Raw genomic sequence first — 21,134 nt, 5'->3', positions numbered from 1 at the left:
GCGCAGACAAGCTGCTGCCGGGCTCCTCCTGGGTTTCCATAGGTCCCGGTTTCTGGCTGCCGCAGGGCTGTGGCGTGGGTAGAGGCAACTCCTGTTGGGTGCTGATTGCGCCAGTGCCACCACTTGCTGAAGGACGCCTCGAGGCTCATAGCGCCGGCGCGGCCGCTTGCTGCAGGATGCCGTGAGGCTCGGCCCGGAATCGGCATGATGAGCCTTGTGGCCTCCTGCGAGGGGTGGAACTGGCACAATCGATGGAACAATCCTCACAGTGTGACAGGTGAGCATGTGGCAGGCATGCACACAGACTCCACTCTTTTCGGTAGTCCTTACCGCTGGGGCTGCCACTTGCCTTCCTCCTTCGCCAACTTCTCACGTACGGGGAATCTGCAGCACCCACCTCCCCCCCCCATGTCTTTGCTAAATCGATCATCTGGTTAGAATTGAGGGGTAGCAGGCTGAGCACGCAGGGAGAGGCATGGGGGGAAGTGGGCAGTGCAGATTCCTGCTAGTGACCACGCCGGCTTCTTGGTAGGCTGCTGCTGTGGCACTTGCGGCTCAGCTTCTTGCTGACTGGCAGAGGCGCCCCGGCTCTAAGCCCTCTGCGTCAAGCAATATGCAGGCAAGCTACTGCCGGGCTCCTCCTGGGTTTCCATAGGTCCCGGATTCTGGCTGCCGCAGGGATGTGGCATGGGTGGAGGCGCCTCCTGTTGGGTGTGTCGCATCAGTGCCATCGCTTGTTGCAGGTTGCCTTGAGGCTTATTGCACCGGTGGCACTGCTTGCTGCAGGAGGACGCATGGCTCAGCATGTGATCGGCGCAATGAGCCTCGCAGCCTCTTGCGAGTGGTACAACCAGAACGATTGACGCGACAATCTTTGCAGCATGACGGGTGAGTGTGTAGCAGGCAGGCACACAGATTCCGCTGTTTTCAGCGGTGCTTCTGGGCCTGGCCGGACACCTCAGATCAGCTGTAGTGCGCCATGGAGAGCATGGTGGACGCGGGGCAAGTGCAAAGCAGATGCGCACATGGACGCCTCTTTTTTCAAGTGCCATTTTAGCAACCGGTTCGCCGAACTGAAGATACATTAGGTATCGGTTCTGCCGAACCAGTGCGAACCGGCTGAATCCCACCATGGAGTTATAATATTCTAAATAGCTACTGAAGTTTGCTGTGGTCTATTTGGATTCCCACCCACCCCCCGGCAAATATTCTAATGTGTCTGCTGTCCTGGTTCAAGCATATATTTTTTTAATTGAAAAGTTTTACAATACATTTTATCTTTAACAATCCCTCCCTTCCCCCCTCCCCCCACCCAACCCTTCCTAACCCTCCCTAACCCTCCCCCCTTCCCCCCTCCCCCCTCCCCGACTTCCCAGAGCTAAATACAAGGTATAAAAGTAGAAACAATCATAAACAACCATATGTTAACAACAATAAACTATTAAATCTATCGCACTCTAGCTCATATGAAATGACTACAAGCAATACTAATATCACATAAAAAAAACTTATACAAATGCTAAATGAAACTTTTTGGTCCCATATTTGTTCTGGATATAATCAATCCACTTTTTCCACTCCATAGTATAACGTTGTTGCGAATGGTCTTTCAAATAAGCCGAAATCTTTGCCATTTCCGCCAGGTCAGAAACTTTTAGAGTCCATTCTTCTATAGTCGGCAGTTCCTCCTTCTTACAATATTGACCTACTAAACGTCTTGCTGCCATAATTAAGTTCAGCATCAACTTGGTGTCCACAACAGTAGTATCTGTAATTATGCCCAATAAGAACAGTTGCGGACAAAACTTTATCCTTTGCTTAAATATCTTCTGCATATTCCACCAAATTTTAATCCAAAAAGCTTTGACCTTTTTACAGGTCCACCATATATGAAAATACGTTGCGTCTTCGCCACCACATCTCCAACATTTAGGTTGATAGTTTGGATACATACTTGCAAGCTTTTTAGGATCTAAATGCCACCTATAAAACATTTTGTAAAAGTTCTCTCTTAAGTTTTGAGCTTGTGTAAATTTTACGTTCCTCACCCAAATCTTTTCCCAAGTGTCCATTGTAATAACTTCTTGAATATTCTGAGCCCACTTTATCATACAATCTTTAACAAGTTCTGTTTCTGAGTCAATTTCTATCAATGCAAGATATATCCGTTTGATATGTGCTGGACCCTGATTTCTAATTTGCTTTACCAAATTTTCATCAATCATTGAGAAACCAATTTTCTGGTCTTCTTTCCACCTGGCCCGTAGTTGACCATATTGAAACCAAGTTTGAACAATCTTCTCATCTCGTAAAAAATTATACGGCTTCAAACACCATACGTTCCTCTCCAAACTTAAGATCTCCTTGTATGTAGTCACATCATGTTTGAAGCCAACATTTATGTTTTCTATTGCATGTTTCGGAATTGCCCATAAAGGTATCTTGTAGTTTAGCTTATGTCTATACTTTTTCCAAACTCTCAGCAATGCCTGTCTTAAGATATGCACTTTAAACACATTATCTACCTTCTTATCATACAATAAATATGCATGCCAGCCAAATAACAAGTCGTGGCCCTCCAGATTTAATAATCTCCCTTGTGTTAAATTAATCCAATCACTTATCGCTGACAACGCAGCAGCTTCATAATATAATTTAAAGTTGGGCATTTTAAGACCACCTCTTTCACGCGTATCCTGCATAATCTTAAATTTAACTCGTGGCCTTTTCCCTGCCCATACAAATTTATTGATACCCTTTTGCCATTCCTCCAAATTTGTCTTTTTTAAAAATAGGTATCATTTGAAATAAAAATAGAAATTTAGGTAAAACATTCATTTTCACTGCTGCAATTCTTCCCAGTAGAGACAACTGCAATTTTTCCCAGCTCTCCAATTCTTTTTGAATTTTTCCCCATAACTTTTCATAATTATTTTTATATAACTTTGCATTTGAGGGTGACAAATACACCCCCAAATATTTAACCCTTTTAACAATCTCAAATCCAGTTAACCCTTCTAGAAGGGCTTTTTGCGATACTGTCATATTTTTGGCTAATATTTTAGTTTTTTTGTATATTAACCTTAAATCCAGAAACCTTCCCATATTGCATTATTATCTCCATCAGGTCCACAACAGAATTTTTTGGCTGGGTCACCGTAACAACCAGATCGTCTGCAAATGCCCTCAGTCTATAATCCTGATCTCTAATTTGAATTCCCTTAATTTTTTCCGAGTTTCGTATTTTAATCAATAATATCTCCAATGTTAAAATAAATAATAAAGGTGACAACGGACACCCTTGTCTTGTGCCCTTTTCAATATTACATACTTTAGTCAAACTATTATTTACTATTATTCGGGCTGTTTGTTTTTGATATAATGCCCTAATTGGTTGTAAGAATTTATCCCCAAAATTCATTTTATCTAAAACTTTCATCAAAAATTGCCAATCCAATTGATCAAAAGCTTTTTCGGCGTCTAAAAAGATCAGCGCCGCAGGGATCTGGTTGTTCCTTTCCAAAAAATCCAACAAGTCTACTATATGCCTCACATTATTTTTCATTTGTCTACCATTGATAAACCCAGTTTGGTCCCCATGAATTATCTGTTGCAGAACCCTCATCAATCTGTTAGCTAAAACCTTAGCAAATATCTTGTAGTCCGTATTCAAAAGTGATATTGGTCTATAATTTCTTACTTGAGTGACGTCCTGATCTTCCTTCGGAATCAAAGAAATAAAGGCAGTTCTCCAAGACGGAGGCACCCTTCCTCCCCTTTGAATTGTCTGAAACAGTTCCCTTAGTGGCTTTATCATCTCCAATTGTAGGTTTTTGTAGTACACCGCAGTCAGTCCATCCGTGCCTGGCGCTTTATCCATCTTCAATTGTTTAATTGCTAAAAGGATTTCTTCTTCTGTTATCAGTTGATTAAGGTTCAAGCATATTAAAGTGTCTGAAATGCTGATTAGAACCACCTTTTGTCTTAATCTAAAAATGGTACAATTTACTTCAAAGATAAGAGAGATTGTGTCTTTTTGGTGCTGAAGAGAAATCTAGGCTTTTTGCATTGCAATTCATGGCAATTTTATGGCGTGTTTCTTTTCAATTAACTTAGCATGTCCTATCTCCTTTTCCCCCAGTTGGTTTATGTATGTTACTCGGCACGAAGAGAACTACATGCAAGTCATAAATGAAGAGGACTGTCCTGGCCAGAATGACCACAGCTCAATAGAGAATATACCTAGCAGTTAACTGCTCTCAAGTTCTATAATGACTGGACCTGTGGATGGAGTTGCCAGAGTTTCAGTGCTTTCAATGGTTCCATTTTGAGAGTTCCACAATAATTGATTGGGTCAAGTTTGCTTTTATCTTGGATTGCTGTAGGGTACCGGGCAAGGGATGCAAAGTAAATTTAAATGTGCTCTATATCCTTGGAATGTTGACTGTGAGACTGACTTTCCTGTCTTAGATTTTTTTTTTACTGCTGCCCTGTCCCAAATTGCCCTTTGATCCAAACTAGGTCAAGACACAGGTCAACTAAAAAAACTTTGTATTTGCTTTATCAGATCACAGATGATAAAATTATTAAGATGAATAAGCAAGCTTATGCTTAAAATATTAATTGGGTTATGTGTCCTGAATTCAAAATTCTCAAATTTATTTATTCAGGTCGGTAGGTTAATCCTTCACCGTCATCCTATCAAGTAAGTATCTCTTCTTCTGTTTCTCTGTCAGAATTTTCTAACCCTTATATTCATTACTTCCCCTTTTAACAAATGCATAGCTTAGACCAGGGGTAGGCAACCTCGGCTCTTTTATGACTCATGGACTTCAACTCCCAGAATTCCTGAGTCAGCTATGCTGACTCAGGAATTCTGGGAGTTGAAGTCCATGAGTCATAAAAGAGCCGAGGTTGTCTACCCCTGGCTTAGATACTATGATATAGTTAGTAAAGAGATTGGGCTGGAACTGAGGAGAACTAAGATAAAGTCTGCTCTCAGCCATAGAGCAGCTGGATTTAGGACAAAAATCAGCCAAAAGTATCTCACTGGTTGTTTTGGGGAAGAGAATGGAATGTAATAAGGGTAACGTTCACTGATGCATATTCCCTATAGAAATTGAAAAGCACAGAGAAGGGAGTGGTGAACCACCCTCAAAATCATAACCATTCTCCTAACATCTTTAGATTTGTAAAGGGTATTATGTAGAAAATACAGCAAAAATCGTAAATTTGCACTGTAGGTTGAAAAAAAAAGGGCAGCCAACAGGCGAATATAGCTTTCCAGTAGGATCCAAGAACCTGTAAACTAGAAATTTCCTTCAGAAAATAGGAAGTATATCTTAATGAGAAAGAGCAGTTACAGGTTCTGGCAGAAAAACTGTTAAGGATTTTAAGAATGAATGAATGAATGAATGAATGAATGAATGAATGAATGAATGAATGACCAACAGGCATGCCCTGATCCACCAGCCTTCTCTCATGCAGTTGAGAAGCTCTTGCTTGGATATTTGCCTCTACCTCAGATTTTTCTTAGCAATCATAATGAGCAGAAAATTGTAGCAATACTGTAACACAAAACCCCTCCCCCGCTTTGCACTGAAATCAAGTAAAAACTTGGAATTCAAAGGGCCTCGTTAGTAGTTTGTATCCTCTGTAGGGAATGAGGGGAGTTTTCCAGGCGTGTAGAATATCAACAAATTTATGTATTGTGATTCAATAAAGTGGCATCATTCTCTTTAATATGTGGAAGAGTAAACCCACCAAAAACCTCTCTTCTTATTCTATACCAGGGGTGTCAAACTCAATTTCATTGAGGGCCGCATCAGCTTTGCAGTTGCCCTCAGGGGGCCAGGTGGGTATGGCCTGGGTGGGTGTGGCCTACTGGGTGGGCGTGGCTAGAGTGCGTATGGCCTACTGGGTGGGCATGGCTAGCTCTACATAGTTCGCATCAAGGGTGCCTATGGGGGCCTGGGCAGGAGTGGGACAGATCTGAGGGTCTGTGGCAAAAGGAGGGTCTCTGGGCCAGGGCCAAGGCAGTGCGGATCTGGCCCCCGGACCTTGTGTTTGACATGTCTGCTATACGGTCTTTGAAAAGGTCTGCCTCTTGATTTTATAAATCAAAATAAATTCTTCTCAATAGAGCCAGTTTGGTCTCACGCCTAAGGCACCAATCTATAAACCAGGAGATTATGAGTCCTAGTCCCACACTAGGCATGAAAGCCAACTGGGTGACTGGGTCAGTCACTCTCTTTCAGCCCAGCCCACCTCACAGGGTTGTTGCTGTGGGGAAAATAAAGGAGGAATGGTAGGTATGTTCACCTTGTGCTATTTCTAAAAATAATTTTAAAGATATGTAAATAATATTAGAATATTAACAGAAAAATATGTTGCAACTATCTGATGTTTGCCACCTTCTGTGAAATCCTTTAATGCAGCCACTGCACTTCGTCACATGACCTACCAAATCACATGTGTCAAAAAGGCAACTAATCTGCAATATTTATGTGTTGTTTCTTTTGAAGTGCACTATATATTGACATAAGAATAAGGGGTTTTAAATGGTATTCTTATTTTGCTTGGGAGCTGGCAAGTAGCAGGGCCCTGCATCAGTGATCATTTTAGGAAAATTTTACTATAAATCAAAATGACATATACAGGGCTGCAGTGCTTGCACTGCAATACGTAACTGCCTGCAGAGCAGGTATTTATTGCCTTCAGCTGCCGTTGAAGACTATGCTTAAACCGAGGAGAAATGAGCAAGAAGGGGTAGCTTAAAGGCATTAGTAGCAGAGTGCACTTGGTAATGGCTCGATGGAACACTGTGTGGTTTCTGGGTAATTCCATATAGGATAGTACTTTATAATGAACTTTAGTGGTGTGGCTTTTGTATTTTTGTAAGTACACACCATTTTATTGTTGTTAATAAAAACTGTGATTGGAGAAGCAGTCTTGTGTTCTATTGCGTACCATTGCAGTTATGCATATTTTGTAATCTTTCGCGTTTTAATATAATTCTTATATACATTTTCCATCTGGTTCAGAAACCTTTTGCATTTTTATGCTTCTGTGATTAAACCAAAGATGTCTATCTAATTTGGTCTACAGTTACTGTTTTAAATTGCCATATAACTATAAAATTACGCTTCTCTTCCAAGATGTTGCAAGTGCAAAAGTCGTACTTGCTCGGCGCTACTGTGAGAAATGATCCTATTTCTATACTTATGCGTGAGTAATCTAATCTAAAAGGGCTAACTCGTCCAGATGCCATAGAGCATTCAAAGCATTGAGATAAAAGGAATTTCTAGCACTTTGGTCTGCAGTTCAAGGAATCCCATTCAGTGCCTATATGAAAAATATTGCTGATGGCTTAGTGAATTTCTTGTAATTTTAACTTCCTATTATTTTGTTGTCTCACATAACTTTGCAGTGTTCTGCTGCCACATCTTGGAATAGTTTGTCACATGATTAGCACCAAGATTTAAACTGCAGATGCCAGATACACGATCCATCTACAGATGGATTTTATGCATGGAACCAGAAGTGAGGATAACCTTTTCACTTCCTGCCTTCTGCTCAGAACATGGAGGCTCTTTTATTCCAAACATAGAACTAAATGCTGGGGGAGCAATCCAGCCTGGCAAACTGAATTCATCTTTTTGGTTTCTAGTAGATTCCTGAAGCTACCACTGAATTTCCAGTGTGTTCCTGCTTGTAACTGACTGCACTTCATGTAGCTGTTGGTGGCTTTAGGGAATGGGCAGCAAGTTCTGCATATCTCCCCATCATTTAAAATGATCTCACTATCCTTCCTTCCTAAGTAGCCCCAAAATACTTGTTAACCTGTTTGTTGAGAATCAGTGTGCTCCATGCCAGGCATGGAGATGCTCAAGCTGAAATCCAGCCTTAGTTATGGCAACTCACTGAATGATTTTAGACCAGTCTCTCTCTAACGTACAACTTGAAAGTATCAATCAAAAAGGGATTATAGGTTATAAGTAGATAGTGGAAAACAAGTGACAGGTAACTGCTGCCGGGAACGAATTCCCATCGCCCAGTACGCTCACACAGAGAAGGCCTCCTCAGGGTACCGTCGGCTAGACAATGTCAGCTGGCGACCCCCAGGGGGAGAGCCTTTTCTGTGGGAGCGGCAGCCCTATGGAACCAGCTCCCCCGAGCTTCGGATGGCCCCAGATCTTCAGTCCTTTCGCCGCGGCCTCAAAACTCTCCTTTTCCACCTGGCTGACCTGGACTGACAGGGATTTTAATTATGTTTTTAATTTTTTAACTCTTAATTTTTTAATTTATTTTAATTTTAATTTTAATTTATTGTACAGGGGCCTTTAATTTTAATTTTATCTTAACTTCTGTATTTATTGTATGTTATTGTTGTTAGCCGCCCTGAGTCCTTCGGGAGATAGGGCGGCATATAAGTCCCAATAATAAATAAATAAATAAATAAATAAATAATTATTCAAAGGAGGTGAAACTACACTGGGAAGTGGTTTTGAAATCCTGGCTTACTAACTAGCTCTTAACCTACTCCCTTATCAGGTCATGTATGTATGCATATATGTATAATTGAAATATATGCAGAAATAGTGGGGGGGGGGGGGAGTGGCAGTCTCACCTTGCATTGAACTTGGGAAAAGCTGTTGCTCCAAAATCTTGAATGGGACTGAGGCAAGTTTGATAAGTGGCGTCTTCCACCCACTTTCTTGCAATCTCAGAGCTCCAAGATTATGCCAGTGAACTTTAGTGATACAGTGGTAATTTTTAATATGCGATTAACTCTATTGAAGCTAAAAGTTTAAATGTTTTAAGACTCAACGTGAAGGTAAATGTAACGCTAATTTGGGAACAACAGGAAAAAAAGCGCCAATAGATATTATCCCTGGTGTCATAACCATGAATTGAAACAAGGAGAAAGATGTAGTTGTTGAAAATCATGATGCTGAACAGGCCATGAAGAGTTAAAAATCCTATTTAGGTTTTATCTACCCCCCCCCCCCCCCATGTAGCAAGTGCTGAGAAGTCTTGTCAGTAGCTCATTTTAACTGCCTAGCTAATTCAGTTATCAGATGGGAACCTGTATTCCCCATACCCCGGTGAAGAAGGGACATATGTCTAGCCCCGAGTCTTTGAAGTGGGTGAAGGCTGCCAAATAATTGAAGATTAATAACTGGCTAAGAGCCATTATGGCTACCAAACATCACAAGTGTCCTGACAACGAACCAACCTTGACTCCAAATTATCAAAAAGAGGTTATTCTGAAAGCAAGAGTGCCTGCCAAGAGAATGAGGGTCAATAGAGAGGTATTATTTCAGGCAGACAAAAGAATGTGTTAGAGGCTAGAACCTGCTCTTATGATTGCTATTACCAGACTCAGCTTCTGTCTTAAAATGGCATTAGTGACAAACAGGCTACCATTACATGTAACTCAATTGCCTCTTAACAAAAACAAGTCCTGTTCAGGGTGAACAATTTTGAAGATGCTATTAAACACTCAGAAAAAGTCCCAATGCTTATTGAAAATGTTATTTATTGTTTAAAAGACATCAACTATCAGGAGCAAAGAAAAATTAACCACGAATCTCTTGCTTTAAAATTGCAAAAAGTTCTTCTGCAAAGCTTTTCCAATCCTAACAGTTTCATAGTTTCCTATATCTGAAAATATTTTGATGTGTGGCCTTTTCTAACTATAAATATGAGCTACTATAATGCTGGATATAGTCCTATATCCTTTTTTTAAAAAACCAACTCATAAGACATTTGGCAGTAAACACAGAACAAGATGCTTATAACATTGTGCTTTTTTCACTGAGTTGGTGAGAAACTGGGTATCAAAACAAGCCTTGTTTCATTTTCATTTAATATAGTTTATTTCAACCCTCACGGACACAAGTAAGAATCTTATAATGAACAGAAAAAGCTATAATGTGTAAGTATTATAATAAACCAAGTTTATGTTCAACCATCAAATGAGGCTCTGCCATTAGTTCATTTTGTGCAGGATCTGGAAAAGAGATTTAGTACAATGTTAATTTAAGACAATTGAAGGCAAGTTTGGCAGAAAACATGTTACTTATGCAATATACTTCGTGTCTTAATCTATATTGAGCAAATTTAATTTATTCAGGTTAAGAGTGGCCTGAACAAAATCTAGTATTTGTTTTTTTATATAAGAGGTAATTTCTTAACAATGTTTACTCAGTTCTGGACATCCCACACATAAATATGTCTTCTCTTCCCTGCAGTTTCTACAAAATGTCTAAACGGACTGTTTCATATATGAAAAGTAATTCCACTGGACTGGACTGAAGACCTAATCCAGCATTTCCTCATAGTAAAAAACTACAGGTAGTTCTTGACTTACAACAGTTCATTTAGTGACCATTCAAAGTTACAGCAGCGCTGAAAAAAAGTGACTTATGACTGTTCTTCAGAGTTACAACCATTGCAGGATCCCCATGATCATGTGATCAAAATTCAGATGCTTGGCAATTGGTTCATATTTATGACCGTGCATATAAATATGGTTCATATTTACGTGACCCAGGGTCATGTGATCAACTTTTGCAACCTTCTGATAAGTAAAATCAATGGGGAAGCCAGATTTACTTAACAACCAGGTTACTAACTTACCAACTGCAGTGATTCACTTAACAACTGTGGCAAGAAAGGTCATAAAATGTAGCAAAACTGACATAACAAATGTCTCACTTAACAACAGGAATTTTGGGCTCAATTGTGGTCGTAAGTCAAGGACTTTCTGTAGATACTTATTAAAATTTTTAAGAAACACAAGGGCAGGGAATAATAAATATGTCCATAGGTTGCTTCTATTACTAGTCCTCAGGAATGTACGGCCATGCATATAACTGTGCCAACATGGTAATATGACCAAGTTCAGTCTTCTCTCCCTGTAACTTGTTCAAACTTCAGAAAGATCCTTACCGCCAAGAATATCTTCAAATCCAATGCAGTCGTCGTTGCCTTTTAAGATATCCAGGGCCAGATTAGAGCTGTGAAGGAAAGGCAGGCTCTGGATCTACAAAAGATTTTACAAGTTAGCCATCCATATTTATTAATACTGATATATATTAAAGGAAGAAGCAAAACAATATCAAGTTGCTCCCTCAGGCTGCACTTTTTATATTCCACCCATTTAATGTTTGAAGGATGTAAATGTAGCATGCAATGTACTGAAAAGATACATTTTAAAAATATGAACTTTACCATTACTTTTGCCACCACATAGAAATACTGCAGTTAAACAATATCTCACCTCTTCTTCTGAGATGTCAGCAAGAAGAAATAATTGTTCTTCAAAATAATCATAGTCTCAGTTTCATTTTTGTCTACATATTTAATATGACCCTTCCATTTGAAAAATAATTGGGGGGGAACAACTCTTGAGACAATAGATATATCAGTGTATTTTAATATCATAAAAATTCAAACGGCAAGTTCTGTGAAGGGATAGTTCCCCAACACATAATGCCTAGTAGGGCTCTCTGAAGAATTTGAAATAATGGCTTTGCAAAGAAGCTCACACAATTCTATGTGTACTTATTGAAAAGTAAGTCTCAGTGCAGACAGTGAGATTTATTCCAAATAAATCCAGAGCGCTAATTTATATTCAGTTAATAATCCTGACAAAACACATAAACGGCTACCCATTTCCTTTTGGATAAAGCAGTTAGGCAAAACTCAGAAAAGGACTAAGAAATAATAAATTAAAAAAATGTAGGAATGAGAAATGAAGTCCAACTAAATCTAATTTATGCTATGGATGCTCAAGTATAGAGTCCTACAATTATAAATTATCATCCTGGGCCATGCCAAACTTATAGGTCCTCGATGTACATAATAGAGCCAGAATTTCCATAGTAAATCACGATGGCACCCACATTACTGGGCCCGATTTGATTTCTTTTGTAGTGGTCGTTTAGAGAACAAAACAATCATTAAGCTAATCTATGTATTCCAATGGGTGTTTTTTTGCTAGAAATTGGCCGAAGAGGCACAAAAATAGCAAAAACCATTGTAAATTGCAGTCATGTAACTGTGGAACATTGCAATCAGCCACAAAATGAGTTGATTGCCAAGTACCCTAACTGGGGTCATATGGCTGTGGGGGAGGGTGTGCAGCTACCAAAACCCAGGTCATAAGTAATTTTCGGGGGAGGGTCTGTCATAACTTTGAATTGGTCACTAAGTGAATAATTGTTAAGTTGAGGACCACCTGTACCATGGAAGCCCTAAACTAGTGTTCTGAGGTTCCAGATAGAACAAAACAAGCTCAAATAAAATCCTACCAAAATAAACTTTTTTGCCCATGAACATTTGAACATTTTCGAACATGAACATTTTTGCCCATTATCTGGGGAATCCAAGAGTACCAGTTTGCGAGTTACTCTAGTTAAGTATAAGATGCCCTGTTAATAGCTACCTCAGGCATTACTGATTATATTGTTTTTTTTTTGCTTTATGCCTTTGCCCTACACTTTTAATTTTGTGTCATGCTGTTAACTGTCCAAGATTTTTTAAAACTGCAAATTTTAACTTTGGTTTTAGCTTCTTAAAAATAAACTAAAATCTGGAGAAAATTGTTGTTGAAAATAAGCATACCTGTTTCACTGCTTTGAATTCCATTTGCAACTTTAGTGGCGCATGTAGCCCTTGGATATTTCTCAGAGTTGAAAAATTCAATTTATCTTGAGTTAAGGAAAACTACCAAAAGAAATGTTAAGAACATTATTTTACAGTCCAGGCAATCAGATGTGAATTAACTTAGTAAAAACTATGCACACAGAGAATGCTATTATTCATTTTTTTCCTCACTGAACAGAAAATCTCCTGTCCAGAATAAGAATGCTCAAACATTCCTTTACATTAACATAGAGCTTTGCTATTTTACACGACCTGAATTCACGTGACCCCACGTAATGAACAGATGAATGATGCAAACTTCTCAGACTTAAATGTAAAAATTTTCTTGAAGGTCATACTCCAAAGGGTAAATTAGAAATCCAATAAATGTTTCTAAAAGTATTTAATATTTTTTTGCTAATGATAGCTTTCCTTAAAAGTATTGAATGTTTTAAGATACTATATAAAGTTATGTGTACTACTGAAATTAAAAAATCTTCTTAAATTAAAATTACATTAAAACTTACATTTTTCTAGGTTTAGTCTATATACATAATTAACCTACGTTTAAATTAGAGCAAACATTATATTAAATCACATATTAAATGCCAGCTTGCATATTAAATATGCTGCTCTTCTCCATTTCTATCTTCCAATCCTCGAATAGTAGCTGTAATCTTGCTGATTAACAATTACTCTATCTAGAGTTCCCACCTACGTGCATGTACAAATGAAAGGGGATTTCGGTTTTCATCGAATGCCTGCAGCCTCTCCCCTAGTGAGATTATTATATGCACAAAAATGAAAACATTTGGAAATGCCTACAAAGGAGGAATGGTGAAGATGACTGTTTGCAGAAATGGCAAAAGTGACTTATTTGATCAGTGAAAAGATAACAAGTACATTTACTAGTGAAGGAAACCCTTTGTGACTATTTGCTGAAAATGGAAAAAATTGAACTGGATTTGATGATTAGAAAGGGTAAAATATCAGAAGACGGTAACCATGATATAACTTTAAAGAGGGAGAAAAGATGATAAATTTGTAACTGCTGCAAAGAAGATTGAAAGCAGCACCTTTATTTTTCTTTTCGTTTATTTATTGATCGCTTTTCTTTATTCTTTACTCTTATTTGTATCATTTTTTACTATCAGACAGAATTCTTAAATAAGAAATAATAAAAAAAACCTTGTCTCGCAATATAACTGAATTAATTTTCTTTTCGAGAATTGAAAATTGAAGCAGTAAATCAATCCAAGAGATGAGCTATACAAAGCCAAGTTCTTCATATTTTCCTCCAGCCTACTTTATTTTCTTCCTTCCTCAATCAATCATGGGTCTCACTGGGCAAATATTTGCTCTTCTTCTTTCAATTTCTCTTCAAAATCCATCAACATAACCACTTCTGTGTCTTCCACGTGTTATCTCTTTAGTCTTCTCCAACGAGATATGATTGACAATAGGAATTCTATGTTCCAATGGAATTTTCCACCTTCCTGTTTCCTCATAAATAATCCCAAGGTATTCTGTACTGTGCTATCATTTTTGCAGCTTATATTAATTATTCAAAAGTGTCTATTCTGTAACTTATTGGTTGTTCGTAATCTCTCTGTTAATTCTGATTTCAGGTCAGGGATCTGAAAATATAAATTTTACTATGGACAGGTTTTTTTATATCTATATCTACATCTATCTGTAATATTCCTTTCTACTTACATTCTTCTCTGAAAGTTCCAAAGGATGAACAGGAAAAAGTTCACTCTTCACATGTGGAAAGCTACAAACACAAGTAAACAGATATCACATAAAACCTGACATTAAAATCTTGTCAATGAAGGCAAATATACGTGTCAAAGTCTAGTTCCAAATACAGACTTCGAATTCTAAAAGCCCGAAATTCTGACAGAAAGCACTTAAATATTTTTTCTTCATTTTTACCACTGTAATGTTCACTATATTACAGCCCTTAGCACATTTATATACTACTGAAAATGTTTTTTTTAAATTGTTTTTAATTGTATTCCAGAATTTACCAGTGCCCTTGATGTGAATCAACTGCAAGGTAAATAGTTGTATACAGATAATCCTTGACTTAAAACCATTTGTTTAGCGACTGTTCACAAGTTACAGCAGCACTGAAAAAAGTGACTTATGAGCAGTTCTCACACTTACAACCATCGCAGTATCCCTATGGCAGGGGTAGGCAACCTCGGCTCTTTTATGATTCATGGACAGCATAGCTGACTCAGGAATTCTGGGAGTTGAAGTCCATGAGTCATAAAAGAGCCGAGGTTGCCTACCCCTGCCCTATGGTCACATGAGCAAAATACAGGTGCTTGGCAACTGGCATCTATTTATGATGGTTGCAAAATGCCAGGGTCATGTAATTGCCATTTATAACCTTCTTAGCCAGATTTGGACAAAGTCAATGAAGGAGAGTGGACTTGCTTAACAACCATATCATTCAATTAACAACTTCAATGACTTGCTTAACAAGTGTGGCAAAAAAGAATGTAAAATCAGGCACAAGTCGCTTAACATCATTTAACAACAACAATGCTTAGCAACAGAAATTTTGGTCCCAATTGTAGTCATATGTCAAGCACTACTTGACATATTTTTCCCTTAACCAGCTAGTTTGGCGTTAAGGCATTAGGCTAGAAACCAGGAGACTGTCCTGTCTTAGGCAGAGACACATTTGGGTGATTTTGGGCTACTCACTTTGTCTCAGTCCTAGGAAGCCAGTTTCTGAAAACCTTGCCAAAAAATTGCTGGGAGATGATTGATGGGAAGGGAAAAAAAATCTCCCATGATTAATACCATTTAATATTTCAGCCTTGTTTTGCTTACTCTCAAGTGGCCCTCTATCTATCAGATACCAGGCTATTCTCAGTTAGCACTATACTTATGAGAGAAAAATGAGTCACAAGTATTTCCACAGTAAACAATTTGCCTGAAAACTAGGCTGATCAGTGTTCTCTGTAACACACAGCTGCAATACTATATGAATGCAGCCAATGTTATTTTATAACAAAATATATCTTAGCATGCTGTGTGACTCCAAATATTCAGTCGCCTAGTCATTTCACTTATTTTACTACTAAGTTGCTGTCAACCCTTTGCAACCACATATTTTCCAGTGATTTGTTTACTCATAGGTAAAAGAATTCCAAAGAGACAGTGTTACAGAACTAGTAAGACAAAATGAGCTCTATATTTGTAGAGTCATACAAAGATTTTTTTGTTACCAATCTGGTAACAAAAGGAGTCAGCTTCAAAATCTTCTTTCACAGGAGAAGTCTCACAAATTTCCAGCATATAGAACTATACACACTTGCACAGACCCTTTATTCCAGATGTCAAGCTGATGGGAAATGGTAGCTATCTGCTACTAATAGAAGGAACTTTATACCTAATTCAAGAGGATGAATTGGTTCCTTTATCTGAACAGGTCAGAAGCATTCTGGAACTTGGAAATAAACTATTTCCACACTACTTTTCACAAAAGTACACAAGGTCAGACAGAAGTGCTTTTATCATGACTTGATCTTCCAATTATACAGGAAATTCACCTTGATATTTCTATAAACCCCTGGTACTTACCCGCTGTGTATCACATCATGACTTTCAAATGTTCCACTAGCTGAAAAATCAGGAACTGAAATGCAGTCCTTCATCTGAGATCCAAGCCCTCTGGTATTCTTGAACAGAAGAAACATAATACTCCTTACAACAATACAATTTAAACCTTTGTTCCTGTAAGCTGAGTAAGCATACTTCTATCAAACTTTAAAAAACAAAGAGGGTTCACCAACAACTTGCCACTAACAAACAAAGGTAAAATGGCAACAATTCTTTCTAAGTTTAAAGTCTCTAAAAATTCTGACTTCCAGGAATGTAAAAGGAGCATAGGAACCATAAATTTCAATTAGCTACTAAAAAGTTTGAGAACTTGCTTCTGGCAGCTAAGTACTTTATATACCTGAAACAAACACACAAACACACTTGAAAACTCAGGGACATAGAAAATGTTTTATTTACGACCATTATCCATTATAAAACAAGCAAAGTACGTATATAAAGAGGAGAAACACCTACCATAAATTGCAGAAATAGGGTCAGTGAGTAAGATAAAGAACAAGATTCCCCACCGCTTTATCTAGTTAGTTACAGGGTTCCCCCCCCCCACCCCTAAAACATATTAAATAGTCCCATAATGTTGTACATAATTCTAAGCAGTTGTTCACTGAAAGCAGCAAAACAGTGAAATAAAATTACGGTAAGACTATATCACAGAGCCAGGGAACACAGAACAGACTAATTTATGAGCTGAGACGCAAAGTGATATAATACTGACTATGAAGCCAAGATTCCCACAAGCATTTGTAACACTTGTTTCCTTTCCCACCATCAGCTTTTCTTGTTTATTTTAACTGCACCTTATTTGCGTCTCTTACAACCAGTCTGCATGGGTTGTTGCACCACAGAACAGAATCCTGACATCAATCTCCAGGCACTTCCTTTGCCCAAACACACACCTCTATTTTACAAATATTTAGAATGTATCAATTTAAAATGAGCTGACTTATTAAAGCACAAGACCTGAAACTGGGTAGATTAAGTAAATAAATAGCTGAACTGCAGGAAATCCTTCCAACAATGACACTGAAACTAATGTGCTATTGCTTCCCCATTGGAAGTGAAATATTTGCAAAGTAAATCCTGCAAAAAAATTTCAACTCTGAGAAATATCCAAGGGCTACATGCGCCACTAAAGTTGCAAATGGAATTCAAAGCAGTGAAACAGGTATGCTTATTTTCAACAACAATTTTCTCCAGATTTTAGTTTATTTTTAAGAAGCTAAAACCAAAGTTAAAATTTGCAGTTTTAAAAAAAAAATCTTGGACAGTTAACAGCATGACACAAAATTAAAAGTGTAGGGCAAAGGCATAAAGCAAAAAAAACAATATAATCAGTAATGCCTGAGGTAGCTATTAACAGGGCATCTTATACTTAACTAGAGTAACTCGCAAACTGGTACTCTTGGTAGTTTTCCTTAACTCAAGATAAATTGAATTTTGCCAGCAAACAACAATCCAGCAAAAATAACCAAGACAGGTCTGGTCCCAAGGCAAAGTGAATGGTTATCATTGTTCAAAAACTGCATCTCCATGTAATATCAAAAGTGATGCTACTATATTCAAAAAAGTAAAGTGCCTTTTTACACACAACTGTTTGGAAATCAATCCTCAGCAATTTCTAGTCAATGCTATTTATGTGCTGGATCTTGTTACCATCGTGCTATTTCTTAATAGTGGTGTAATCATTTATTTGCAAATATGCGTTTTAGCAAAATTCATGTAAAATTCCAAATATCCGCATCAGTTCAATACATCCTGTCTAATTTTAACAATACTATTCATCAATATGTGATTTTGAATCTTCCTTATAAGCATTGCAAGTAATGGAACTTGCTTTGTTATATGTTCATCTATCAACAGAAAAAATGTATTTTTCTTCTAGAGTCTAGCCTGATTCAACTGGATTAACAAAGGTAGAAGAACCGATATTTGCATACAGATGTTATTTCCTAATTTATATCCAGCCTTTTCTCCAGTACCAAAGGTAGTATATATAACATTCCCTCTTCTAATTTTACCCCATAGCCATAATTCTGTGAGGTAAGATGGGCTGAAAGAGAGTGGCTGGCCTAAAGTCACCACATGAACTTCCAAAGCAGAGCGTCTGCTTGAAATTGGGCTTTCCCAATCTTAGTTTAATATCTTTAGTGATCAATTTTTCCTCACTGCTTTTTCAAGCCTGTATGCAATCATATTTCTGGGCTACAGGATGCATTTGAAACGGAAAGCAGTGTTAGATATAAATCTTGCAATCAAATCTACTGTCTTAATTCATAATAATTAGTATGGTGAAGTCCATGTAAACTTTTGTCAAACCCACGTTGACAAAAAAAACAGCCTTCCTTAAGTAGTATAGAAGAAAAGCAAACTGACAAGTAACACACTTTTTTTTTAAAGGAAGCATTCTGCTGCAGCTGAACAAGTATAGCAGCAAATAAGAAAATGAAACTGCCCTTATAAAACCTTTTAAACGTTAAGATGTAGTAATATCTTTGCAAGCCGCGCCTACGCCTGTATAAACTGCCGCAATAAATAAAAATATCAAATCACGATCCCTTACCCACTGATATCCTGCAGAACTCTGTAACTTCAGCTCCCGTTTTTGCCCAAGGAAACGTTTGCATTAGTTAAGAAAGTAGATGGCAGAAAGTGAAGAGGAACTGAAGAGTCTCTTGTTGCGAGTGAAGAAGGAGAGTGCAAAAGTTGGGTTGAAACTAAACATTAAGAAAACCAAGATCATGGCATCTGGCCCTCTCAATTCCTGGCAAATAGATGGGGAAGAAATGGAGGTAGTGACAGATTTTATTTTCCTGGGCTCCAAGATCACTGCAGATGGGGACTGTAGCCAAGAAATTAAAAGACGCTTGCTCCTCGGGAGGAAAGCCATGGCAAATCTAGACAGCACACTAAAAAGCAGAGACATCACCCTGTCAACAAAAGTGTGTATAGTCAAGGCTATGGTCTTCCCAGTTGCAATGTATGGCAGTGAAAGTTGGACCATAAGAAAGGCTGAGCGCCAAAGAATTGAGGCCTTTGAACTATGGTGCTGGAGAAGACTCCTGCGAGTCCCTTGGACTGCAAGGCGATCAAACCGGTCAGTCCTAGAGGAGATCAATCCTGACTGCTCTTGGGAACTCCCTTGAGAAGTTTATAAGCCATGCTGGGAAAGGAGAAAGGAAAGAGAAGAAGAAGATGATCAGCAGCAAGGTGGATGACTCAATTACAATGCTGATTGGTACAGTATTGGAAGACCTGAAGGGGCAGATGGGGAGAGATAATCCTGGAGAAGATTCATGTACTGTAGGTTAAGAGTCAGTACCAACTTGATGACAGATCATCCATCCATCCATCCATCCATCCATCCATCCCACGATAGCAGGTTTTATTAAGCTTCCTATATCTTCTTCTTGGGTCATAATTCATAGTTCAAAGCCTTTGAACTATGGTGCTGGAGAAGACTCCTGCGAGTCCCTTGGACTGCAAGGCGATCAAACCGGTCAGTCCTAGAGGAGATCAACCCTGACTGCTCTTTAGAAGGCCAGATCCTGAAGCTAAAACTCAAATACTTTGGCCATCTAATGAGAAGGAAGGACTCACTGGAGAAGAGCCTAATGCTGGGAAAGATTGAGGGCAAGAGAAGAAGGGGACGACAGAGAATGAGGGGGCTGGATGGAGTCACTGAAGCAGGAGGCGTGAGCTTAAATGGACTCCAGAAGATGGTAGAGGACAGGAAAGCCTGGAGGAACGTTGTCCTTAGGGTCGCGATGGGTCGGATACGACTTCGCAACTAACAACAACAACAAGAAAGTAGAGATGGAGAATTCCAGATTGGGGAAGACTCCGCGTGACAATGTAGCCGCCCATCTGGACCAGGGGTCTTCAAACTTGGCCTTTTTATGACTTGTGGACTTCAACTCCTAGAATTCCTCAGCCAGCTGAGGAATTCTAGGAGTTGAAGTCCACAAGTCATAAAAGGGCCAAGTTTGAAGACCCCTGATCTGGACCTTTGGAACAAAGATATGACCAGGCCTACTTCTGACAACGCAGAACCTCATCGGGGAAGCCAGGGATGGGCCAGCATTGAACATAAGGTACCTCTCCCACCCAGCCACCCACGCACACACACACACACACACACACACACTCGCCAAGACCCGGTTCTGTCTGGCCATCGCTCAACAGCACGCGAGTGCAAACGCTCCTCGGCTCGCCACGACGGATCTTCCCACACCTCCCCTTCTCGCGCCTCGTGTTCCGTCCTTCCGTTCTTTTGGCCACCCCGCGCGCGTTTTTTGCCTCCCTTCAATCCCGCAGCAACCCACTTACCATCTTTGCACCGTCACTAGCGGCTACTTCCTTCCCCGGGCTCTAAGTGACGAGAAAACGCAGTGACGTCAAATACACGCGCACTGACGTGTACGACATTCTCGCGCGACGGGAGAGAAAGTAGGGTTGAAGAACGAGCTCAGGGCGCGGGAGGGGGCGGGGCTTAGAATGCTCCACTATCCGCCAATAGGAGGCGGGCGCTTGCAGGCGGAAAATTGTTTCGACTGTACTGGGCTGCGTTTATTCTCCCTTTGTTTACGTGGTGGGACTTTAAGCGTTTCGACTTTAACAAATTTTTGCAGTTATTATTAGCTGGTTTCTATTTGTGATGCTCCTGCTGGGATATTTTCTCACAGTTGCTGCTTCTGGGAAGTCAAAATAAAACGGGAGGGGAAAAAATAGATTAAGGAATTGAACTATTTTTGTTGTTGTTGTTGTTAAGGCGTACAAAATATAGGCGACACAAGCACAATCAGTCAAGGTTTCTTGAACTCTTCTAAGGCAGGTATTAA

At 39.1% G+C, this 21,134-nt stretch overlaps 2 protein-coding genes across 3 annotated transcripts in view; one reads left to right on the top strand and one right to left on the bottom strand.

Annotated features, from left to right (window-relative positions):
* SLC46A3 (solute carrier family 46 member 3) overlaps nt 1-4,819 on the top strand; it is a 15,694-nt gene extending 10,875 nt beyond the window's left edge. For both annotated transcript variants that reach the window (XM_081326774.1, XM_081326775.1), the window contains one exon: nt 4,142-4,819. In XM_081326774.1, coding sequence (XP_081182900.1) covers nt 4,142-4,253 — 112 coding nt within the window. In that variant the 3' untranslated portion in view covers nt 4,254-4,819. The remainder of the gene's footprint in view (nt 1-4,141) is intronic.
* A 5,035-nt stretch (nt 4,820-9,854) lies between these two features.
* POMP (proteasome maturation protein) lies at nt 9,855-20,726 on the bottom strand. The gene is made up of 6 exons (XM_081326223.1): nt 20,623-20,726; nt 16,258-16,355; nt 14,371-14,431; nt 12,634-12,735; nt 10,957-11,050; nt 9,855-10,015 (listed from the first exon to the last, which is right to left on the bottom strand). Exons 1-6 carry the CDS (start codon nt 20,623-20,625, stop codon nt 9,948-9,950), a joined length of 426 nt encoding a protein of 141 aa, XP_081182349.1. The 5' UTR covers nt 20,626-20,726; the 3' UTR covers nt 9,855-9,947.
* Nucleotides 20,727-21,134: the final 408 nt, after the last annotated feature.

Source organism: Vipera berus (assembly GCF_964194415.1).
Source record: "Vipera berus genome assembly, chromosome: 4".
Lineage (NCBI taxonomy): Eukaryota > Metazoa > Chordata > Lepidosauria > Squamata > Viperidae > Vipera > Vipera berus.
This window is presented reverse-complemented; position numbering and strand designations above follow the sequence as displayed.

Coding starts and splice junctions, on each gene's coding strand:
- POMP (XM_081326223.1), bottom strand. Junction 14,432..16,257: donor CATGATGTGATACACAGCGG/GTAAGTACCAGG, acceptor TTGTGTTTGTAG/CTTTCCACATGTGAAGAGTG. Junction 11,051..12,633: donor AATTCAAAGCAGTGAAACAG/GTATGCTTATTT, acceptor AATCTTTTGTAG/ATCCAGAGCCTGCCTTTCCT.